The sequence below is a fragment of the Polyergus mexicanus genome, unplaced genomic scaffold (assembly GCF_030449975.1).
Source record: "Polyergus mexicanus isolate NDT 795.1 unplaced genomic scaffold, iyPolMexi1.0 SCAF_1, whole genome shotgun sequence".
Classification (NCBI taxonomy): domain Eukaryota; kingdom Metazoa; phylum Arthropoda; class Insecta; order Hymenoptera; family Formicidae; genus Polyergus; species Polyergus mexicanus.
In genome coordinates, this window is record NW_027223321.1 from 6,216,375 (window position 1) to 6,243,225 (window position 26,851).

At 33.0% G+C, this 26,851-nt stretch overlaps 1 protein-coding gene and 1 long non-coding RNA gene across 9 annotated transcripts in view; both read right to left on the reverse strand.

Moving 5' to 3' along the window:
* Positions 1-26,851, reverse strand: part of Patronin (calmodulin-regulated spectrin-associated protein patronin) — an 82,026-nt gene that overhangs the window by 48,929 nt on the left and 6,246 nt on the right. Inside the window, exon 1 of one of the 8 annotated variants that reach the window (XM_070296320.1) lies at positions 13,862-14,085. The exons of the other annotated variants lie outside the window; for them this stretch is intronic. Within the exon in view, the coding sequence (XP_070152421.1) occupies positions 13,862-13,969 (108 nt within the window). The 5' untranslated portion in view covers positions 13,970-14,085. Of the gene's footprint in view, positions 1-13,861; positions 14,086-26,851 lie in introns of those variants that run through there. 8 annotated transcript variants of the gene reach the window in all.
* Positions 14,161-16,530, reverse strand: LOC138933560 (uncharacterized). Its single transcript, XR_011446994.1, has 3 exons — positions 16,246-16,530; positions 14,790-15,341; positions 14,161-14,247 (listed from the first exon to the last, which is right to left on the reverse strand). It is a non-coding gene; the product is annotated as an uncharacterized lncRNA (long non-coding RNA).

Here is a 26,851-nt window from a genome sequence, read left to right on the forward strand (position 1 = left end):
TCTTTCGTAATTTTTTTTTTTCTTTTTCCTAGGCGGTTTTTCCAGGGTGTCTACTCAAATCTTGTAAAAAAATTTCCTGACAATTCGAATCTTCCAGGTATTTTTGTTCAAAATTCCAGATAAAGAAAAGATTTTTTGGTGCAATTTCTTAAAACAAATTTTTTTATTGTACGCATTTTCTAACGTTTTTCACTCATACAAAGAAGAAACATATACAAAGTCACTTAAGTTTCAAGATGCTAGATTTACAAATGTATTGGGAAAAAAAAAAAAACTGAATAGCTTTTGTTAAGATAAAAATTTTTAATTTGTATAATATTTTCATTTTTATTACTAAAATAAAAATAAAGAAAATGTACTGCATATTCAATATTTTAAGACGTTGAATATATGAACAGAGATAGATATACAGGATGTCCCATTTTAAAAGTTCCATCCTCATAACTTTTCAAGATCAACGTTTGAAGGAAAACGACTCGGACAAAAGTTGTAGGGAACAGGACTATCTAATAATGACCTTGGATTTGACATTAAAGGTCATTTTCAAGGTCATTTGAGGGTCAACTTCCGTTTTTTAGATGAAACCCCCCATTTTTCATTACATATTTTTGTAGCTCATCTCGAGAGCTTTCCAAAACACTATAGTAAAATATTTTTTCATTAAGTACTTTTTGAGTTGTTTTATATTTTAAGCTAACATATTTTGATATAAAAAATAAAATATTTCGTAAAATATTCAGTTTTCGATAATCTTACCGTAATACTTTTATGTACAGAATAATGAGACTAATCAATTAGTTAAAAAAAAAAAAAAAAAAAAAAGTTTAAAAAATACATTGTAAATAATTTTCTTAAAAACAATTATTTTTTATACTAATTGATTTGTCTCATTAGTCTGTACATAGAAGTATTACGGTAAGATTATCGAAAACTAAATATTTTACGAGATATTTAATTTTTTATATCAAAATATGTCAGATTAAAATATAAAATTACTTAAAAATTACTTAATAAAAAAATACTTTATTATAGTGTTTTGGGAAGCTCTCTTGGGATAAGCTACGAGAATATGTAATGAAAAATAGGGAGTTCCATTTAAAAAACGGAAGTTGACCTTCAAATGACCTTTAATGTCAAATCCAAGGTCACTATTAGATAACTCCCTTTGTTCCCTACAACTTTTATCCGAGTCGTTTTCCTTCAAACGTTGATCCTGAAAAGTTATGAGGGTGGAACTTTTAAAATGGGACACCCTGTATATTTATAATGTATTTTAAACACATAATTCACAATTTGACGGATTGCTTACTGCTTACAGTATAAAAGCAAAATTATCAAAAAGAGATTTTTTTTAAATACCCTGAGTCCCAATAAAATTCCATCTCCGACTCCAGATACAAAAAAAATTCCCTAAGAATCCCAAAATTTCCAGGTAGTGAACACCTTATTTTCGTAAATTATACTGCTTTCTTTCATGTTCTTCGTCGACATGCAAACTATGACTTAATCGTTATCAATAAATCATTGCCGTGAATATTATTAATTAATTGTAGAAATTAAAAACTGTAATTTTCAAATATACAAACCGTAGAGCTGTTTAATTCCTCCTTTTATTTCCCTAAAGCTTCATTCTCCCTAATTCTCAGTATTAAGTATAACTTTTTAATTAACCTTCGTCTTTAATTACCTACCCACTGTGTAGTCTCTGAGATACCTATGTTATCATTTATATATCTTTCTGAAATACGGTCAAATTGTTTCTCTATCTCAAGAGAATATCGCTTTATTATCGCTATATACATGTTCCGACAAGTATACACTACTATTTGTCGCACCTTCCTGAAACGTAGCCAATTTATTCCTCTGTCTCAGGAGTATCATGGATATTCTTGGACACCCGGTACATCCTTGACCCATGTTGACCCATCTTTCCGAAATACAATATAACAACACAAGTCTATTTTTTCTCTCTCTCTCTCTCTCTCCATCTCTCTCCTTCACTCATCCTCTCAACGACGTCCAACAAATATTCTGGCCGATGAGTCAATGACCTGAATTACTGCTTGGCGAAATGAAACTTGCAGTTCTTCCCGTGCATGCGTGCGTGCGCGTTTACGATAAACGGCATATACGCCTCGCGCATATCATTATACACATACCACACGTATGCTTCTACTACATATTGTGCACTGTAAAGATTTGTTACGCCCAGCGCACGACTTCCTTTCCTCGCAGGACCATAATTAGCGCCGCTCGTTCGCTCGACAATGATAATGGTGGACGTAAAAAATTATTTTGTCGCAGATTATACTCGATGATATTCTCATGATAAATTCAAATGTGTCCTCAATTCAATATTTTTGAATCACACTATATTTCATTCTGATTTTCTCATTCTCTTCCTCTCTCTCTCTGTTTTTTTAGTACTATATAAATGTATATAAACAGTTTACATTATTTCAAATATAGTAAAGTTAATTTTCATTTAAAGAAACTTAAATGTAATTACTAATAAAATTAAATATTAATAGAAAAAAATTATATTTTTCAATTCGATCTAAGGAGATACGCAACGAAGGAAACGATCAAGGAAATGTCACATGTGTGATAAGTCAGGGTTGGAAAGTAACGCGTTACTTGTAACGTCGTTACCGTTACAATTACTTTTTTTTTTTGGTAACGATCGTTAGTTTTTTTCTGTTTGTAACGGTAACGGTAACGTCGTTACATTTTTACAGTAACGGTAACGAATTAGTCGTTACTTTCATCGTTATTTTTTGGTTCTTTATTATCTTATATCTATTCTCTCTCTCTCTCTCTCTCTCTCTCTCTCTCTCTCTCTCTCTCCCTCTCTCTCTCTCTCTCTCTCAATAGATATAATTTCAAATTCAATTCCCTATAAGACCCTAAAGTTTCATTGATCTCACCTGAAACAGCCTGTATATGGTGTACGCAGTCGAAAGGTTAACTAGGTAGGTTAGGTTAGGATTTTTTGAAAAATACTTTGTAGCCTTCTATCATAGGCTGCATTCCGATAGTCACTGCCAGTACTGAAAATTTATAGTAACGTAAATTATAGATTTTACAAATACTGATAGTGAACATTGGAATACACTCTTAATAATATCAATATTTCTCTTATCAATATTGAAAAACAATGTTCGATAAAAATTTTCGACAAATTTGATATTTGTAAATTACAATTTAAATTCCTATAAAGATAAGTGTATTAAAAAGTAAAGATATTAACATAAAAAATTAGAATCATTAAATAAGTTTAATATAAAAGACGCTTGCTATATAGAGACTAATTTAGTGTTTTTAATTGTAACATAGATTATTATTGATTAAATTATTATTGATTAAATTATTATTATTGATTGATTTAATATTGATTATTAAATAATTTTATAATCTAATAGCTTATTTTAGCATTACGAAAAACAAAAACATAACGAAAAAGTAACGAATCGTTACCTTCCAAGTAACGGTAACGGTAACGAGTTACTTTTTACAAAAAATAACGGTAACGGTAACGCGTTACTTTTATAGAGTAACGTTCCCAATCCTGGTGATAAGAATCATATATCATTTGAGGCAATCGCACGTCGATCGAGAAATCCGAAAAAGGGAAGAGAGAATCATCGTCATTCATTTCGGCGCACAGTTTTGCGCGCTATATTTACCCTTCAAAGAATCTCGGTGGTCCTCCACCCGGAGAACTTATTCGCGCTGCATAAAGTAGACCTCGCGAGTATATATTCGACGCTTTGTTTAGGCTGCTTCCGCGATTTCTGCCGCCCCGGGTCTGCTATAAAGATCCTGGGAATTACCGGCGAACCTAACCTAACCTACCTAGTTAACCTTTCGACTGCGTACACCATATACAGGCTGTTTCAGGTCAGATCAATAAAACTAGGGTCTTATAGGGAATTGAATTTGAAACAGAAAAGTTCCTATAAACATAGAACCGAAAACGCTTTGTTAAAAAATTATATCTAATAAAGTTAATTTATTAAAGTTAAGTTATTAATTATGATCAAAATTAATTTATGATCAAAGTTAATTTATTAAAGCTAAGTTATTAATTATGATCAAAATTTAATAAGAACATTTTTATGTTTGCATTTGCAATATTTGCATTACGAATGTAGTGTTTACACGAAGATCATCGAAAGATGATCTTTTTTCAAATTTCTGCTTTTTTCGTCGTTTCGAGCTTAAATTCTTTTGAAAGCTTTATTAGAATTAAATGAAATTGATTTAATTTATTAATTTAATTAATTAATTAAATTTGTTATTTAATTATCCATCAGATTTATTTCGTTACTTTTTTTAAATGAATGAAAGGTTTTGAAGTTATTTTTAAAAATCATTTTAAAAAATGTGATCTTTCGAAGTTTATTAGCTATAACTTTTTAACGAAGCATTTCCGAATCTATATTTATAGGAACTTTTTTGTTCCAAATTCAATTTTCTATAAGATCCTGAAGTTTCATTGACCCGACCTGGAGCATCCTGTATATACACAGTGCGAATAATATTTTAGCTTATTTTCATCATGATATGATTAACGAATTTAAAAAATCGATGTTTGTTCCGTAATTAAAATAGTACATAAATTATATCCATTTATCTTAAATTTTTCAAGTTATACTCGTGATTGAGAGTCTCCTGATTATAATAAATTAATATAATTAATAAAATTATATCGCGTTGAATTAAAAAGAGCGTCTTCTTTGTAATTTTAATTCCGCAACTTAACGAGATATTATAATTTTAATATAATTTACAACAAATAATTGCAATATATCTATATGTTATTAAACAAATGATATTAAAAATGGTCTTTTAATTAGAATAATTGTCTCTCTTGATAAAGAAAAGTGAGAGAAATCTCGAAAAAAAAAAAAGAATGAATCGATTGTTCCTTGTACCTTTGCACGCCAAGTATCGCTATTATAATTGGCGAATTTCACAAACGAATTAGATACACTTACGACTTTATAAATTATAAGCCCGTGACTCTTCGTGATTTATGTGAGATCTCTGCCACTTTCGCGCTCACAACATTCATGGATATTCATAGCAAAATTAATTACAGGGTAGTGACCGAAATTTGACGAGTCATCCAACCAACAATTAATTAAAGAATCCGACTTTAATCAACCTCGCGGCATACAATTTGAATTAATTTTCATACAAAAATATATAATAACGCGATATTTACAAATGTATACGCAATCATAGTCAACAAATAAGTCAACAAGCAAAAAAAAATTAAATTGGCAATTATATACAGGGTGTTAGAAAAGTCTGGAAACGGTCAAATATCTCGAAAAGGAAACTTTTCTAAGAAAAATGTTTCCAACCAAAGTTGTAGAGCTCTAAGTGGCGCATTATATAATAATATTAGTATGACCTTAAATAGCACCGTCAAGGTCATATAAAAATCACTTTGAATTTTTTAAAATGGAACCCCCTATTTTCCATTACATATTCTTGTAGCTTATCTCGAGAGCTTTCCAAGACACTATAATAAAGTATTTTTTCATTAAGTACATTTTGAGTTATTTTATATTTTAATCTGACATATTTTGATATAAAGAATAAAATATTTCGTAAAATATTCAGTTTTCGATAATCTTACCGTAATACTTTTATGTACAGAATAATAACAGAGTGCATATAATGTTTCTAAGAAAATCAAAGACCGAATGAATAAATTTATTAGACATTATACATTAAACGATAATACGCATGCTTCTGAAATACACATTACGTGTATCTATGCAATATTTAAGAAATCTTGCACATTTCACTTGTGTGTGTGTGTGTGTGTGTGCTTTCTCCCTTTTTAAATATCCTTGTAATATACATGCCTTAGACATTGTTTAAATATAGACACAAGCAGGCGTGCCCGGAGACGTCTTGAAAATTTACTGAATGGTAGCGTTCAACGGGCAACGTCAGTCATGGCACACCCTGCATTTCCGTCGTCATCGGCAGCGCACTCATTTACATTTGCATCACGTTTTCCGCAGAGCTCACAGTCTTCCTGCTGCAGCGCAGCTGCATTGTTCGCGCTTTTGTCCGATTATTTTTACCACAGTATAAGTACAATAGTAAATATAAAAAAAAAAAAAAAAAAAAAAAAAATTTTTACAATGAAATTTATATAATACGGATACATTTTACTATGTCTGTAGAAAACGAAATAAAATTATCTTGAAGGTTACTTATATTTAAGACAATTCAAGTTATTTAATCGGAACAAAAGTAAAGCGCGCGATAAAAAAAATCTCGCAGATGCATTTGGCGCGATACAATAGTCGGTGCTATAATCGCGCCGCCCCTTGAATGGATATTCAAATACGGTATGACACGCGGTTCGCATTGGATATTCGCTGCGGTCGACAGCGATAAACTCATGCAAACAGTGGGGTAGATATAGGCGGTAGTCTCGAGCCGATTATGCTCTTTCCAGATAAGACAAGAGCTCTAGATAAGATTACCTCGCAGACAGTTGAGGTTTCTTCCGGTAACTACGAGCAACACTTCGTTGTTGTCATGTATCGAGACAGCTTGATAAAGCACATCCTTCCTCAAATCATCGGAACTAATTCGAAATGATTTCTCTGTATTTAAATTCAGACGCGATATTGTATGCTTAAAGTTGAACGTTGCAATAATATTATTGGAAAGAATAGAGCGCCCCGGAATTAATCTAGACGCCCCCTCAGAAAATTTATCGTTCGCGCAAAGATAAGGAAAAAAAAAAAAAAAAAAAAATGCGCGGAGTCGATCAGAAACCGGTGTTGCACACCCACACACACCTACGCAATATGCACAACGTGATGCGGCTAAAAGCCGAAGGCAAGAATTTAACATCCAGCCCGTTCCAGTCGACCGATAAAACCGCAGGGAAAACAGGCGAGTCGCTGTACAAGCTCATCTCAAAAGTTACGTAAAGCGCGACAGAATTCCGGATAACAAAGTTCAGCGTATAATTTAATATATCTAAATTAATGCGCGTAAATTGTAGCACGCTTTACATTTTTTTTATAGAGAAAAAGGGTGGGTACTTTTATAACGATCTAGATTCGACCAGGATGTCTACTCAAATCTTGTAAAAGAATTCCCTAGAAACTCCGTGAAAATTCACTGATTTTCTAGGTATTTTTGTTCAAAATTCCAGATAACAAGAATGTTTAAAGATTTTTTTGATGCAATTCCTAAAATAAGTTTTTTTATTAGACACACCTTTTCCAACACTTTACATTCACACGAAGGGAAAAGACAATATTAAAATAACTAAAAAAAAGTGTAAAAATAACACAATGTGCACCTATTTTTAATTTTACACAATAGATATGCTCTGTATTATTAGTGGCAGGATTTATCTGTTAAAATTTACAGAAAAAAAAAGCTTGATTTTATTCTATAATAGGAGTGACAGTGATTACAGATCGTCAATAACATTTTTCTAAGTTAATTTTATCATTAAAAATATATTGATTTTACACAAAATTTATTTCAAATTATTTTGAAATTTGTATCTATTTTGTGTTAAAATATTAACTTAATATTAATGTCACCACAAATTAATACAAAAATTTGTATGGCCCGTTTGGGACATGTACTATCTGTTAAATTTAACACAAATTTTTCAACTGTGTAATACAATGTATCATAAGCAACTGTAATAGATCTATGCGTTATATAAAGTAATCAAACAACAAAAATTAAAGGGCTGTCGATTTTTTTCAACTTAATTAATAATACTGATAATTTATCACTGCGCCAACACTGTACTGATATCTACAGTATCTTAACGGTTTTCATGTGCTCAGGTTGCAGTACCTTAACGGTCTCAACGTGCACTCGGGAAATGATTTAACGCGCTGCTGAATTACTAATTACTTTTCGAGTGAAGCATCTACTGCCTTTCGTCGTCGTGCAAAACAAATCCGTGATTCGAAGGGGAACACGAGAACGTGTGACTCGAGAGAACTTGAAAGAACTTGAAAGGTGCTGTCGGAAAAAGGCCGTCGAAAAACCGCGCTTGATTCATTTTTTTTTTACCATTTTGTATTTCTTACTGCCGACTGGTGCCAATCGCAGATTGGCAAAAAACGGAGGGAGTATGCGTTTCACCGAGCTCGGATCGGTTGTCCTCTTAGTTCTCGATAACTACCACATAGTTTGATATCACCTTTTGCTCAGAAGCTTCTTCTTAACCAAGGAAGGTTTAAAGCGTACAATTATCGTTATTTATGTTGTTAATAAAAAGTGAAAAAACAATATGGTCTCGTCTTCGCGTCCTCTCATTGGCTGCCGACTGTATCTAAGAAGCAAAATGATTCACCAATAAGATTCTCGTTCTGAGCATCTGCATAGGGAACTTTAGTAACTTACTGCGGATATCTCGAAGTGATAATGGTGGGAATAAACATTACACATAACCTCAACCTGTCAAAGTACCAATAATTAGTATTGTGAGAAAAAAGGTTTCTCTATGGTGTTATCATTTATTAGTGTTTCACTTTTTATTTTATTAGTGTTTCACTTTTTATTCCTTTTTCTCTTTCGCCGCAATTTTCAAACACATACTCTTTCTTTGATCCGTCAGTCGAAACGCTACGGATTGTGCGCACACGTTGTTGTTTATCGTTTCAGAATCGCACCAAATACGGAATCGTCTGCTTTTCACGTTTCAGCCCGCCCACGAATATCATAAAGCCGATGAAGAGAATAAGAGAAGAAAAAAAAGACACTTCTTGTACAATCCAGTTTCTTTTTTATATCTTTAATCCCACATTTGATGCGATAAATTTCTGTAAGGATTTTTATTTTCTAATTTTTTTTTTTTCATTCTTTTATTATTATATGATGTATAACTATACAGGATGTCCCCAATTTAAATGGCAAAACTTCAAGAGCGTGTAGGGGATCGAAAAACTAAGACAAGAAGTTCTTTAGAGGTTTGCTCGTTTTTGCCCCATTTTAGAGAAGATCGCAAAAATTCAATCTCTCATTGTCAGTTGCTCTCTTGAGTTGATTGGCATCGAATAAACTTTCTGCTTCAAGGTTTCTTACATATGTAAACACTTGATGTTATCCTTTACGGTGCCAATCAATTCAAGAGAGTAATTAATACCCGTATTCATAGTCCGTCCTAGAGGAATAAGGATTCCTTGTTCCTCGTTCCACGTTTCATAAACTTTCCTTGACCGAACAAGGAATCTTATTGGCTCCCTTATTTCAAGGAAGGTCACGAGCTTCCTTGAGGAATGGATGCGACCTTTTTAGCAGACGATACGCAGAATATAACCAAATATAACCTCCAAAAGTTAGTTTCGTTACATTTGTGGTTTTGTGGTTATTTGTTGTCGCGCTCTCAAACTGAAAGTGTATAAAGGAAAAAGGACTAATAGACAATGAATTTTTAAATGATTCTGACGATGGATTTGAAGACGAAAATCCAGAGAATCGGATTCTGTGGCGGATTCCGAAAAGATACATTCGCGATTGGGAAAATCCCGTGGAATTTTTTGAAGATACGAAAAAGCTTTCATATGTATTATATGAAATTAGTTGCAGGCAGCATAAAACGGTGCTGCCTCCAGTCGGTCACTAAAAATCCCTAAAATATTCCTTCCTTCTGAAAGGGAGACTCGAGGTCCATCTATGAAACAAGGTGGCCTTGCAGATTCAAGGAATCCTTCATGGAGGCTTCCTCCGTCCTTAAAATAAGGAAGGACTATGAATACGGGTATAAGAGACCGGATCATAGATGCAGTGCACCAAATATCATTAGAACAATGTCTAGCTGCAATTAATGAGATCAGTGCTAGATGTAATGCTTGCATTGATGCAAGAGGGCAACATTTTGAACAATATCTGCGTTAAATAGATGATAACAAAAATAAAATGTAAATAAATAACTAAAAAAAGGAAAACTTGTTTTGTTTCTTTTTTTGATTTTCTCGAAAATGGAGGAAAAACGAGCAAACCTCCAAAGGACTTTCTGTCTTAGCTTTTCGGTCTCCTACACGCTCCTGAAGTTTTGCCATTTAAATTGAGGATACTCCGTATAATCAATATCATTTTTAATTTGTTCATTATTATCATATAGGATGCATTGAAAAAATGTGGATATGTATATTGCAATTTGCCAGAGAATAAATTTGGATGATTTTTCTCATGATAATTTTTTTGCATCAAGTTCTTCTAACAACATGTGAAAAGAAAAATCTTAAACTGCGGTAAGACATCGAAACTTGAAAATAGAATTAATAAAATAGTTCGTCTTAACGTGGTTTGAAACATGGAAAATGCATCAAAACTAGCTTCCTTCTAAGAATTTGAACATACTTCGAACTTGATGAGCTGTATCTATGATATCCAATTCAGCGACCGCAATCTAATTTCGAGCAACGAATGTGTAGTCGACAGATGGACTTAAAAGAATTGTCCCACTTATATAGATTATACAGAACCCGCATATGATATCATCTCATTTTATCACGTACACGTTACGTATATAAATTCCAATAAATACAGATTTAAAAGTTCATGAGATCAAATCATTTCAAAACTTTTTAAATATAATGAGAAATGAAGTGTCTTAATTAATAGAAAAAGATTAATAGAAAAGAAGACCAGATTAATAGAACAGATCAATAGAAAAATTCAAAATACTGACACATAAAAGATATGTTATAATTTACGTGAACAAGAATTTATTACGAGACAATTTCACATTCAGAGAGACCAATTTATCGAAACATCGCGATTGCAAAAGCAAATTATACATCGAGTGGGCAGTCGGTTGTCATTCCATAGCAACCTACGCGACTTTGACAATCTACGCCCGACGCTAATCGAAAGTGCGAGCCGAAAGAAAGGACAAACATAATGTCCAAGAATTGTCTCAGAGATTTTTAAAAGTCCAGGGGATACAGCAAAATACAAATTAAATTTAAAAAAAGAAAAAAGAAGATTTGCTCGACGTTATATGCAAATGATGCAAATTACTTAAAATTCGCCCAGATATTATAATATTATAACGCAAATTATTATGCATAAATAGCATCTTACTCAATGCCTAACTGCAAAATATTTAGCATAATCTAGTAAATCTAGGGTGTCTACTTAAATCTTATAAAAAAAAAATTCCCTAAAAATTCCCTGATCTTCCAGGTATTTTTGTTCGAAATTCCAGATAACAGAATATTTTAAAAGAATATTTTTTAAATTTTTTGATACAGTTTCTTAAAATAAGTTTTTTTTTATTGTTTACGTTTTCTAACGCTTTTCATTCATTCGAAGAAAATACACAAAGCCACTCAAGTTTTATCTGCTAGATTTACAAATGTATTGGGGAAAGAACTGAATAAGTTTTCTCGTTAAGATAAAATTTTTCAACTTGCATGATTTTTTTCATTTTTTATAACTAAAAATTAAAACAAAGAATATGTACTGCATATTCAATATTTTATTAAGACATTGAATATATATGTATAAAGAGAGAAATAGATATATATTTAAAATATATTTTAAACTTATAATTCACAACTCGGCTTATTGGCAAATTGTCTACTTACAATATAAAAGCAAACTTATCAAAGAGAGAATTTTTTTAAAAAATTCTCTGAATCCTAATAAAATTCCATGAGAATTCCCCGATTAATTCAGGTACAAAAACGTCTCTGAGAATTCCAGATTTTCCATGTTTTTCCAGGCAATAGATACCCTGCAAATCTTTCTCTTTCTGTCCCTCTCATTGTTAGCGATCGATTCGCGAGTGGACGCGTACCCTATAAAATCACGGCGCGAACGAATGGCTCCGCATACGCGATCGACTTATTAATTAGTTGTGCAACGAGTCGACAACATTTCCAGCGTGGCGGGAAACCGCCAGAGCGTATCGCAAAATTGCGATCCGCGGAAGCCGCATTATAACGTCCTCGTTCTTCCGTGACTCGATCAAAAAGATATCGGCACGTAATTAATAAAGGAGCGCCGTTCTATTCGCGACGCTTCACCCCGCATTGTTTTCTTACAATAAAAATTTAATTGACATACGAGAGAGAGAGAGAGAGAAAAGGAAGAAAGAGAGATGAAAGTCACGATGTCTCGTTCTTAAGACTGGAAATTTCGCCGAAAGGATTCCCTTCCGAGCAACGCGCAATTTTTCTTTCCGTAGCTCTGTTCATCGACCGTGACGATCATTTGACGATCCGAGAGTGAAATCTTGTCCTTGACACTATTGTCCTCTGTTACGTCGAGAGCGCGTATAATAAGTGCGCGATATCGAATGGAGAATTATCACCGTTCGATTCGAAGCACGAGCTTGTGACATTTCTTCGGTGCGTTCCTCCAAGACCCTCGATAAGACAAGCACGCGTGTTCAAGAAGATTTCAAACCGCAGTTTAAACCACACTCGGAAATGTATAACACGAGTTTTTTATATCCGCAGATTAATATGCATACGCACATTCGATCTATCGGCCGGAGATTTATTAAGAATGTTACGTAATCTGGATGTTTATTGAAAGCTTGTAAAAAAAATTCCTCGAGAATATCTCGATTTTTTTCTGGTAATTTCTTCAAAATTCCAGATAAAATTAAAGAATTTCTAGATGGAACTTTTTAAAATAAGTTTTTGTATGTGTGCGTTTTCTAATGCTCTTTCGCTCATACGAAGGAGAAATAAATCACTTAAATTTTAAATATCAAATTTAACAATATACTGAAAAGAACTGAATGACTTTTATAAGAAAAGCATTTCTCATTGTATAATATTTTCAATTTTCTATCGTTAATTGTAAGAATTACAATAAAAAATGTATACTCAGTATTTTTTGTTATGACAACGAGCATATATACCCGTATTCATAATCCGTCCTTGAGGAATAAGGATTCCTTGTTCCTCGTTCCACGTTTCATAAACTTTCCTTGACCGAACAAGGAATCTTATTGGCTCCCTTATCTCAAGGAAGGTCACGAGCTTCCTTGAGGAGTGGATGCGACCTTTTTAGCAGACGATACGCAGAATATAACCAAATATAACCTCCAAAAATTAGTTTCGTTACATTTTAATCTGTGGTTTTGTGGTTATTTGTTGTCGCGCTCTCAAGCTGAAAGTGTATAAAGGAAAAAGGGATAATGGACAATGAATTTTTAAATGATTCTGACGATGGATTTGAAGACGAAAATTCAGAGAATCGGATTCTGTGGCGGATTCCGAAAAGATACATTCGCGATTGGGAAAATTCCGTGGAATTTTTTGAAGATACGAAAAAGTTTTCATATGTATTATATGAAATTAGTTGCAGGCAGCATAAAACGGTGCTGCCTCCAGTCGGTCACTAAAAATCCCTAAACTATTCCTTCCTTCTGAAAGGGAGACTCGAGGTCCATCTATGAAACAAGGTGGCCTTGCAGATTCAAGGAATCCTTCATGGAGGCTTCCTCCGTCCTTAAAATAAGGAAGGACTATGAATACGGGTAATAATCAAAGAGAGAGAGATGTATATTTATAATATATTTAAAACGTATAATTCACTATCATTGGCCAATCAGATTGCCGATGCTGGCAACATAAGAACAAAATGATTAGGGAGAACATTTTTGAAAAAATTCCCTATGTTCGAAAAAAATTCCTTGAGAATTCCCTGATCAAGATAAAAGCGAAATCCCTGACAATTCCAGGTTTTCTAGATTTTTCCAAGGAGTAGACATCCTGGTAATGTAAATTGAGACCAACCAAAGAACGCTGTCCCATATTCCGCGCGACGCAATATACAATGCGATTGCAAGAGAGAGAGAGAGAGAGAGAGAATGACGACTTACGTAAATCGTGGTGACAGTCGCGTTTCTGACCATATCCCTGACGTCGTCCATCTCCCATATGGACGTTGCGGATGATGGCGTGGGTGCCAGCATCACCTGGCTCGCCATCCTCGCCTTTTCTCAGGCAACGTCAAGACACGTCTTCTCGTGAAATATTTCGCCTCGAAAATTGGCGTAAATATGCGTTTTAGATTAACGCCAAAGAAGATTCGGATCAAAGAAGAGAATTTCAATTAAAAAATCTTTTTCTCAGATTTATATCGCGCGCAAAACACGCGATATTCAAATCCAATTCCGCGTCGATGAAACGTCACATATAAACAATACACCAATTATGATACTTCGGTATCACCACGTTTCTCATCATTTCGTTCACTTAATTGTCACTAGAAATATAAAAAAACCGGTTTTTTTTCTTTTTTAAATCGAAAAAAAGAAACAGTTAAAAAAATAAATTTTGTTTTTTTTATTTTATTAATTTTTTAAATATAATATTATTTCTCTTTATATATATATTTTTTTTTGTTAACATAATAAAAAAAATTGAAATTCTTATTTTTAATTTATTCTTTCTCGAAAGTAATTCCAATGGATTAACTTTTGCGGCAAACTTTTGCATCAAACTCGACATGATTCGGATAATTTTCAATTAGATTAGTAACAAAAATTTTTATTAATTAAAAATAGTAATTATAAAACTATATAGCCAATTGGAATGCAAGTTACATTTAAGATAATAATGATTAATTGAAATCTAAAAAATTAAAAATAATGAAAAATCAATTGCAGTAATCGAATTATAAAAATATTAAATATCTAGGGAGAACAAAAAAAGTGTGAAACAAACGAGGCTTTTTTTTTCTCCCACTAAAAACCCCGTTTGTTATGGAGGGGGGGGGGGATTTGTTTTTTCTTTTCTTCCATTTACATCTTCAATTGTCACAACTTCGTGATACAGTCTCGTACTCGGCGCGACGTCGCTTTTCGTGGAAACTTTGGTATGCGCGGCATCCGCTTCCGGGAGAGAGGCGGCGCGCGTCCGACAGAGAAGAGCGAATGAGTTTAATTTCGGCGACCGACTTTGCGGAGCGCAGTTATTACAGCATGATACTCTCGTTGTCGGATTTCGTTACGTTTTACGGTCGCGATGGCTGCGCACCTCGATATTCTTCTCGTTAATAATCTAGAATGCAGGAGGAGAAGTAACGATCGACGACTGCAGGACAGCAGCTGCATCGGCGATGCATCCTTGTTCCCTCTCTTCCCGATAACCGAAGCGATTCTCTCGCTCTTGGCACGAGGCCAACATCTGTCTTCGATTGTATCGGAATCGATGGGATTCTGACGCTTTCGTGGAAAGCTAGCTGCTAGTCCTTTTGTTCTCGCGTGATCAAGTGAGATTCTTTTACAACGTCACAGAGAGATAATGGCGGAATCATGAGACGTTCTATGACTTGCATTATATCGCGACTATAGATCCCTGAAATAGAGACAACGAGAAAATGGATCGCGATCGATACTCAATTCCAAGACGATGAATCACTTTGTGGGCGAATGCACACAAATGGATCTACTAAAATAGATTTATTCGATATACACGATATTTTGTTGTAAGATTGTCAAACAAACCATTTTATTTTTTGAATGCAAGTTAATTTATTATTGTATTCACATACAGGATGTTAGAAAAATCTGGAAACGATCAAATATCTCGAAAAGGAAACTTTTCTGAGAAAAATGTTTCCAACCAAAGTTGTAGAGCTCTAAGTGGCGCATTATATAATAATATTAGTATGACCTTAAATAGCACCGTCAAGGTCATATAAAAATCACTCTGCATTTTTTAAATGGAACCCCCTATTTTTCATTACATATTCTTGTAGCTTATCTCGAAAGCTTTTCAAAACACTATAATAAAGTATTTTTTCATTAAGTACTTTTTGAGTTATTTTATATTTTAATTTGACATATTTTGATATAAAAAATAAAATAACTTAAAAAGTAGTTAATAAAAAAATACTTTATTATAGTGTTTTGAAAAGCTCTCGAGATAAGCTACAAGAATATGTAATGAAAAATAGGGGGTTCCATTTAAAAAATTCAAAGTGATTTTTATATGACGGTGCTATTTAAGGTTATACTAATATTATTATATAAAGCGCCACTTAGAGCTCTACAACTTTGGTTGGAAATATTTTTCTCAGAAAAGTTTCCTTTTCGAGATATTTGACCATTTCCAGACTTTTCTAACACCCTGTATAATTCATTTTCCATAAGAGAATCTTTTCAAGAAAAATAATCTCTCTCAACTTCCACTATAATTCAATTCATCGTATCTCCATTCCCATTCATCCATTTTCTTAGTTATCTTTCACGGCTTATACTTGGACAAAAAATCATTTTCCGCTTTCAAACTTCACTACGATGACTCTTGTCCGCAGAGTTTTTTACACCCCCGTCAATCACACCGGCCACGCGTCTCGAAATTCCTTGGGGCACAAGCGATATAGATCGCGGCGTGTCAAGTGTAATTACGGAAATCGATTTGGTGGTGTCCATCCAGTGGGGAACGCACAGTCACAGGGAACAACACTCGGTCTGTTTCAAGCGCGAAACCGCACTATCGAGCGAATCGTGAGCGGCTTTTGAGCCGCGAACGGAGACGGCACTCCGCAACCACACGACTGAGTCAGCTGCCTTGCGTTTCATATCCATAAACGCAACATACGAACACGCACGCAGTGGCGAATCAAGATATAGCGAGACCCTAAGCGCAACGTGATAATTAAACCTCACCCTGCAAATGTCACGTCACTTGTAATCCGCGTGTGGGAATAAAAAGAAATACATTTTTCCCCCCTTAATATTTATAGATACTTTAAAAAAAAAATATGTTAGAAGTACAAGATATCTATCTAAAGCTTGTAAAAAAATTCTTTGATAATTTCCTGATTTTTCAGATAATTTCTTCAAACTTCCAGGTAAAATTAGAGAATTTTTACATGCAACTTTTTAAAATAATTTTCATCTGTGCGTTTTCTAATGCATTTCACTCGTACAAAGAAAAAATAAACTACTTAAATTTAAAAATGTATTGAAAAGAACTGAATGACCTTTTGTAAAATAAGCATTTTCATTTGCATAATATTTTTATTTTCTATCATTAATTGTAAGAATTATAATAAAAAAATGTGTACTCATTGTCGGTATTATATGTTCAGTATTTTTTACTATGACAATGAACATATAAAAAAAAGAGAAAGATATATATTTATAATATATTTGAAACATATAATTCACACAATCATTGGCCAATCAGATCACCGATGCATGCAATATAAAAATAAAATAATCAAAGAGAGCATTTTTGAAAAAAATTCCCTGAGTTCGAATAAAATTCTATGAAAATTCACGGATTTTTATAGGTAAAAACAAAATCCCTGAGAATTTCAGATTTTCTAGGTTTTTCCACGGAGTAGACACCCTGAAATATGATAAAATAATAACTGCATTCTTTCCTGATTTTACATATAAAATTTATTAATTTTATATTTGGCTTTTTGAATAACAAAATTGAACACGCCGAAAAAGTAAAAATAATTTGTGTCAATTTTATTCATTTTTGTTACAACGCAGATATTATTTTTTACAATCTAATAATTCTGGCTAAGTTTGATAATGAGAACTTTTATATTATTAAATATTTTTAATTAAAGTGGCGACAGATGCGTGATGTTACAGTGAATAATTCTCTTTGCCTTGAGAATGGTGACCTCGACAAAACAATAACTGCAGTAATTAGGAACATTCACAGCTTCAGCAGCATAAACGCTCTATATATATAGGATTAAAATATAAAATAACTCAAAAAGTACTTTATGAAAAAATACTTTATTATAGTGTTTTGGAAAGCTGTCGACATAAGCTATAAGAATATGCAATAAACAATAGGGGGTTCCATTTAAGAAATTAAAGGTGTCCTTGACTTGACTTTAACGATGCCATCCAAGGTCAAACCAATGACACCATCTCATGTTCCCCTCAAAACCATACAATTTTTCTTCAAAACGTTTTTCTCTAAAATGATTAGTTTTTGAAAGAAAAGGGGTATACGGGTGGTCTAGGACACCCTGTATATAGCAAGAATAAATACCTCTCGCACATAAAACACAATATATATACTTTATTTCTTTGAAAGAACGAGCAAAGCAGTTTAACAGAATGATTCTCCCGACGAGATACACCAACAGGTATTTTTTGGCAGAATCATGAGAATTTGCATAAACGGATAAACGTTCCAATGAATCGCTCGAAACTTTTCAAGCTCTCCAGAAACTTTCCCAAAAACGGTACAATAAAAGCTATGATAGCTAAGAATGAGGAGTTTCATAGTGAAAAGCGCCCGAGAGCGTTTCCTTTCGTGGAAAGCATCTGACAATGAGCGCGAAACAATGCACCGTTGTCGCATAAAGCCCGAATCACACTAGCGGCTCGCGGCCGCGACTACGATTGCGTCTGCGATTGCGATTTGCTTTGTTTCAATCGCACTTGCAATTGGTGATTGTGACTATACCACGGCTCACACTCAGTATTTTCTCTGAAGAATATAGTGTAATAATTAGTGAAATATTAGAGGAATCTGGTGATAGTGAACAGAAAAATAGTTAATATGGATGCAAACCTACAACGATTAAGAAATACACGTATAAAGAAGAGAAAAAAAATGTGTGCATTTTTGGCAAAGCATCACATGGCCATACGGCATCCTGTGATTGGCTGCGACTGCGACTGCGACTCGAAAAATGGACGAAAGTCCAAACGGCAGTCGCTAATCGCAATCGCAGACGCAATCGCAGTCGCGGCCATCAGCCGCTAGTGTGATTCGGGCTTAACGCGGATTCATTTTCTCACGAAGTATTGGATTACACCTTCTCTAACGAAGGACATGGTTGTAAGTGTTGTATAAAGGCAGAGACGTGTGTAACGCAACCTATCTCATGCTCCTGAGACGTCTCCGTCTTTTACAGGCGACAAAGCTGACATTCCTTAGGAATTTTGTGAAAGCATAATGTGCCTACGACTTTTAACAGTATCTAAAAAATTGAAATATTTGAAAATATTTAATAAAATTGGAAATATATACAGGGTATTCCAAAAAGGTGGTACCAAATTTTAGGAGTCTGTAGTACTCGTAAAAACAAACCAAAAAGTCTTAATAAGTAGTATTCCAAAAACCATTTCTTCCCGAGTTATAAAGCATTTTCTTATAGATAGAACTCATTTCGAGTATGCATTGTATCGTTTTCAAGAAAAGTGGATAGGACGTGGCGATCCAGTTCCGTGGCCACCTCACTCACCGGATTTAAATCCGTTGGACTTTTATCGATAAGGACATTTAAAGAGTATGGTGTATGCCATATCAGTTGACACATTGGATAAATTGATACAGAAAATTGAAAACTGTTGTCAACAAATACGAAATAAATCTGGAATCTTTGAACGTGTTCGATCTTCAATGAGAAAGCGTGCCGAATGGTGTATTGAAATGAACGGAGGGCACATCAAACATTTGCTGTAAATTGAATTTATTTAATAACAGGAAGCTTTATAACTCGGCAATAAATAGTTTTTGGACTACTTTTTGACCTCTATCGAGCTGCCCCCCCCCCCATCTTGCAAAAATAAAAAGACAAATAACGCGCAATAATGAGCTATTTATAAGCTTTCGTATCCCGCAAATTAAAAATTTTGAGCTCGTTGCAATGGGCAGAAATTTAATACTTTTTATGGGGGGGGGGCTGAGTCGATATCAACTTAGCCCCCCCCCCCCCACTTAAAAATACAAATATTTAATTAATTTTTACGGCAGAATTAGGAGCTATTTATGAGCTTTCAAACTAATATAGTTTTAATTTTTGAGCTGATCCCCTTAATTCATAAAACCACCCCACATCTCCCTGGCACAAGAGAGAACTACACTTAAAATCAAGGAAATTAACTATTTTCCGACTAAATATTGTTTATTAATTTATGAGCTCGCAAAACACGCGAATTTCGATTATTAAGCTGCAATCCCCTTACAATAAAACCACCCCATATCTCTCCAGTACAAGAGACAATTATACTTAAAATGAAGGAAATTAACTATTTTTCGACTAAATATTGTTTATCGATTTATGAGTTCGCCAAAAACTCAAATTAGCGAATTTCGATTATTGAGCTGCAATCTCTTTACAATAAAACCACCCCATATTTCTCCAGTATAAGAGACAACTATACTTAAAATAAAGGAAATTAATTATTTTTCGATTAAAAATTGTTTATCGATTTATGAGTTCGCCAAAAACTCAAATTAGCGAATTTCGATTATTGAGCTGCAATCTCTTTACAATAAAACCACCCCATATCTCTCCAGTACAAGAGACAACTAAACTTAAAATGAAGGAAATTAACTATTTTTCGACTAAATATTGTTTATAGATTTATGAGTTCGTAAAATACTATGTGTGTGTATTTTGATTGTGTTGTAACTTCTTCTGCAAGAGTTTATAATTTATAATTTTATCATATAGCAGAAATATATTAGTATTCTTGCAAAAGAAGTTACAACACAATAATTGTGCATGTATTTCGAGCTTATAAATCGATAAACAATATTTAATCAGAACATAATTAATTTCCTTGATTTTAAATATAGTTCTCTTTTGTGCTAGGGAAATGTGGGGTAGTTTTATGGATTATGGGAATGAGCTCAAAAATTAAAACTATATTAGTTTGAAAGCTCATAAATAGCTCCTAATTCTGCCGTAAAGATTGATTGAATATTTGTATTTTCGAGTGAGGGGGGGGGGGGGGCTGAGTCGCTTTCGACTCAGCCCCCCCCCACAAAAAGTGTTAAATTTCTGTCTAATGTAACGAGCTCAAAATTTTTAATTTGCGGGATATGAAAGCTCATAATGGCGCGCTATCTGTTTTTTTTTAATTTTTGTTTTTTTTTTTATTTTGCATCTTTATGATTCGTTTTTATGAGTACTATATACTCCTAAAATTTGATACCATCTTTTTTGAACACCCTGTATATTCCGCGCAGCAAAACTGATATTGATAAGTCAATAAATATTTAAATGTATGTCCATGTGTTGTACGTGTAATAATTAAGTGACATAAATACATCTAAAAACGACTCTGCTCATACGAGGTCAAATGTGTCTCGCTTTCGACTCGCCGCCCACATTTCCCTATTTACGTACAGTTTCGAAACTTAAAACGGTTTCGATTATCTGCTTCGCCAAGTCAGATATGCGGCGTCACTTTCACCGATTAATACCTTTTAAAAATACGAGTCCGAGACAGTACGGAACATCGCGCGTAATATGATTACGTAAAGCGCGACAGCATTTTTCCTTTTAAGGGAAATGCAGGGTATCTAATATTATAAAAAAATTCCCTAAAAATTCCCTGATCTTCTAGATATATTTTTTTTAAATTCCAGATAAAGAGAATGTATTTAAAAAAATTTTTGGTGCAATTTCCTAAAATAAGTTTTCTTATTGCACGCATTTTCTAATGCTTTTCATTCATACGAAGGAAAAACACAAAGCCATTTAAGTTTCAAGTGCTAGATTTATAAACGTAAAAAAAATTAAATTAAAAATTTATACAGCAAAGTATCACAAATTAATAAAACATAATGTAAAGTGTATTATCTAATAACGACGATAATATATGTAATCATTCAAATATATTAAATCATCGTTATTTCTTACGCGCGCGAAATATACAAGTGAGATTCTACATAGTTTATTCGTGACATTAATCATTCTCCAAATATGTGTGTGTGTGTGTGTGTATCGTGGTCGCCGTAATTACTCTAAAAGGAGCCGGCAAGGCGCGTAGCGAGAATCGAGTCCTCGTCTCGAGATATCTCTTTCTCCGTCACTCGTAATGTTATAATGAAAATATTCCGGAAAATCCTCGAGCCGAGTCGTCGTGACCAAACATGATCTGGATCGATCGGTCGATCGATATTTCAAGATCACCGGATGTTGTACGTCAAGTGTATTGACATCGATAATCATGTTAAATTCAAATAATGCAGATATATTTATTTCTACATCGTTAAATATTATTTTTAAACATTATATTTCTCTTGCGTTTTATGTACATTTATTTATTTATGCGATTATTTTTACTGCTTTAAATTTTTTTAAAGTATAAGTTGTTTCTTTTCTATTCTTATTAAAATTATTTCGTTATCGTAAATCCATATGCGAATCAATTATTATATCCAATATAAGTTTAAAAAATATTCTTTCCACTTTCTAAAAATAATTAAATTTATGCAGAATAATAATTAAATTATGTACACAGGGAAAAAGGTTTCTTTAAGTTTAATATATCTATTTGTTTGACTTATATTTGTTTCATTACAAAAACATTATTTTGTTGAATAAAAAATTTAATGGTTTCATTGCATTAAACCATGTTGTTTGACGGAAAAATAACTATTATTTGGAATAGTATAATTTATTCGCTTACCGCTATGCGCCGCGCTATACTTCACTATACTCGTATTAAAGTTTCTGTCATCAAGAGTATATGAATAAGGCCTGCAAAATACGGCTAATAACGTTTAACAACTATTTCTATCAGTTACATTTCTGATACGATCTTTACGGAAGAGAATTCAGGTAATGAAACTAATTTTTGGAAAATCCGGACAGATAAATGTCCGATATTCATTTATTTGGATAGAAATTCCGAATAAGTAAAATTAAATTTTTCTATATCCTATGGTCCTAAGATGCTTCAAAGATTTGATTAGAAAGTTGCAGTAACGTGCCATTTAACTTTATCTAATTTGTTTTAAGATTTTTTTAAAATTGTTAAAAGCAATATAATAAATTTTTTAAATAAAAGAAGAATATTGTTTGAAAGAATAATATAATTATTTAAGTTGAAGAAAAAATATTTTATTTAAAATAAATAAATATATTATTTGAAAAATAAAACAATCATATTTGTTACTTTAAACATTAGTATGGTTGAAGCATTATATTTCTTTGGTTACAACAAAATTTATTAGGTGTACAACTTTGCTTTCGCCGTTTTTTTCCCGAAATTCGAGGCTTTATTGTAAAAAACTGGTTATACATTTATGATTCAAAGTATTGTCCACTCCCAATGATCGTGCCAATTCTTTTTGACTTTGACTCGAGTCTTCATTAAGTAATGCCTCCAATTCTGCATCTTCGAAAACCTTCTCTCTTCCACCGCTATGCCGGTCTTCGACGTGAAAATCACCGTTCTTGAAGCGTTGAAACCACTCACGACACGTTCTTTCACTAATAGCGGCTTCACCATAAGTATTTGAGAGCATTCGATGAGCCTCAGCCGCAGATTTCTTCATATTGAAGCAGAAAATTAAAATCTCCCGCAAATGACGAGAATTTGGCTCGTAAACTGACAATTTCAATCGAGAATAACTTTATGATGCAGACACAAATCGACTAATGTTTCTATGGGGTTATGTTGACAGATGCCCAAGTTTATTGCATGACGTCTATGATCTATTTATTTCGACCACTACTTACCGCTAGAGCCATCTATAGGAAAACGGCGGAAGCAAAGTTGTACACCTAATATTAAATCCAAAGAAACTTTTCTCTCTTCGTAGAAATGTTACATGCGCACAGAGACTTTACGACAAAAAGGATTGTGATATTTAAGTAAGAAATTTAACGGTCCACACTTTCGTGAATATTTCAGAGATATGAAGATGTAGAAATCGGAACATGTAATGCGCAAAAAATTCACAGCTACTAATTGCACGGTTTACACGCGCCTTGCATAGATCTTAATATGCACGTTTAATAATTAGCATCGCTTGTTACGCGGAGAACGCGCTCCGTCCGCTTCTGCGTTAGAAAAGGAGGAGGTCCAACACACGACACGCCTTAAATTAGGCGCTCAGTTTCCAGTACATTAATCGACGGAAACGATCGAGACGAGAGCACGCGCCCGAGATAAGATCGCTTTTTCTTACCTTAGCAACGCTAGTAGACACCGTCGATGCATTTACTATCGAAACGATCCCGTTCGCGGGATCCTATAAGCTCTTCGCTGTGACTTTGAAAATAAATACGTAATGATGGTAGAAATAAACTCACGCAATAAAAATGGCCTTGCTTCCCAGACACAAGAAATTGAAATTACGCAGCAATCCATTATAAATATGTCTTCGCCCTAGTTTTTTTATAGGCTGATCTGATATGTATTTTCATCTTTACGAAATCTACCTGACAGATTCTTTTTATGCGAGGGGGGCGGGGGGGGGGGGAGAGGAGGGGATGTAATACATTTCAAATGTATTTAATGTACAGGTTTTCTTTAGCAAGCTTTTTGCAATTCTCCATCGCTGAAACATTTTTCTCTAACAAGCTGGGCCAAACGCAACGAGACTTCTTTTGGGCATGTGCCAAACGTGATTGCCGATAAGAAGGTCACTAATATACTCACATATCAATTGTTCACTAGCACGGATTTGCGCAGACTGCCAAGATGAACGGTATAAAGGAAAGTTACGTTCAATCGTATATATATAATAAGAAAAAAAAAAAAAAAAAAAAAACTTAACAACAATAATTGTCGACACTTGACACATGTGATTATGTCTAACCTATTTTTCCCGCCACCATTACTTGGAGATGTCTTAAGTAGTAAGTTACTAAAATTCCCTATACGAATGCTCAGAACGAATCTTATTGGTGAATCATTTTGCTTCTTAGATACACTCGGCAGCCAATGAGAGGACGCATGGACGAGACCATATTGTTTTTTCACTTTTTATTAACAATATAAATAACGATAATTATACGCTTTAAATCTTCCTTGATTAATAAGAAGCTTTTGAGCAAAAGATGATATCAAACTATGTAGTAGTTATCGAGAACTAAGAGGACAACCGATCCGAGCTCGGTGAGACGCATACTCCCTCCGTTTTTTGCCAACCTGAAGTTGGCAACAGTCGGGAGTAAAAAATCAAATACGCGAATTTCGCAAAGATTATGCAAAGTTAAGAAAGCGTAAATTTATCGATACTTTGTATAATACTGATTTGACTTTGTGTAATACCGAGAAATTTTAAATACGCAATAGAATTAAATCCATGACGAAATACAAGAGAGAGAAAGATATATACTTATATAATAATAATAATTATATAAAAATTTCTCCACATTCGAAAGATAAAACATTCGGAGTTTTTAAAGGATGATAAGACAATAAAAAGAAAAAAATTTCTTAAGAAAAAAGCATAACAAGGTGTCTATCCAAAGTTTGTGAAAAGATTCCTTAATAATTCTCTGATTTTTCAGGTAATTTGTACAAATTCAAGATAATATTAGAGAATTTTTAGACGAAAGTTTTTAAAATAAATTTTTTTCGTGCTTTTCCACTCACACAAAAGAAAAATAAACTGCTTAAATTTTAAATATTAAATTTAAAAATGTTCTAAATGACTTTTGTAAGATAAGCATTTTTCATTTGCATAATATTTTCATTTTCTATCATTAATTGTAAGAGTTACAATAAAAAATGTGTATTCAGTATTTTTTGCCATGACAATGAATAGGGTTGCACGAGACCCAAGACAAGACAATATTCGCAAAAATATTGTATTGGTCTTGAAAATTTTAATCTTGTCTTGGTCTTGAGAGGATTTTTGTATCAAACATCTTGTCTTGTCTTGTCTTGCCTTGATTTTTATTAACAGTTTTTATTTAACACTAAATTATTTGTCAGCTTGATAAAAAACAGAAAATAGTAAGTATATCTGATTTCTTCTGTTATCCGAAGCGCCGAGCACGATTTTCGTTTGTTCTTTACTGCGTATGCTCGCGTCTCGATTGTGCAGACGCAGTCTAAAAACTAAACCAAGTTCTTCTGCTGAACATGCAAACATTTCCGAAAGTAATAATGAAAGTTCGGAAGTAAGTGCAGTTAAACAATGCACATAGAAAACTTATTTTAAATATGAAACAAGAAACAATGAAAAAATCGGCGTATGTTTATTATGTCAAAAAGAAAATGTGACTAAAGAAATAAAAATGAAAAATAGTAACACTACTGGATTAAAAAAACATTTGGAGAAAGATCATAAAAAAGCATATGAAGATTTATTTGGATTAAAAGCAGTGAAAAATAAAATATTGTCAGAAAAACAAAAAGCGATAGATATATTTTTAAACGTAAGTATTGAAATTAAACTTTATAAATTAAGTAATATAAAGTAATTAATTTGCGCTATTTTTATGTCACATTAAAGTGTGTAATGATAATGATGCGCAGACTCTTTAAATTTAAATTTTTTAGTTTTTAAATTTATAAATGTTTTTGTTTACTAACAATAAATAAAATTTTTTTGTCTTTCTCGCCTATTTCCATATTAATTAAAATCTCCGTTTAGAGATCGGGAACAATTAGATAACTTTTTTTAAAAACCAAGACTTCTTGATAAGATCAAGAATCTTGATAATTCGTTTTGGTATTGTCTTGATAATTAATTTAAAATCTTGTCTTGATCTTGTCTTAAAATTCAAGACAATATCAAGACAAGACCAAAACTAGTCTTGGTATCTCGTGCAACCCTAACAATGAATATAATCAAAGAGAGAAAAATATATATTTTTAATATATTCAAAACATATATATAATTCACAATCATTGGCCAATCAGATTGCCGATGCTTGCAATATAAAAACAAAATGATCAGAGATAATTTTTGAAAAAAGTACTTGAGGATGAATAAAATTCTCTGAGTTTTTCAGAGAAAAATCCGATTTTTCAAAGTAAAAATAGAATCTCTGAAAATTCTAGGTTTTCTAGGTTTTCCCAGGAAGTGTGACACTCTGCATAAAGATATAGATGATACACATTCGTTGAACGCAGACTAAATAATCGAATAAAATAAAATTATGGATTACAAGACAC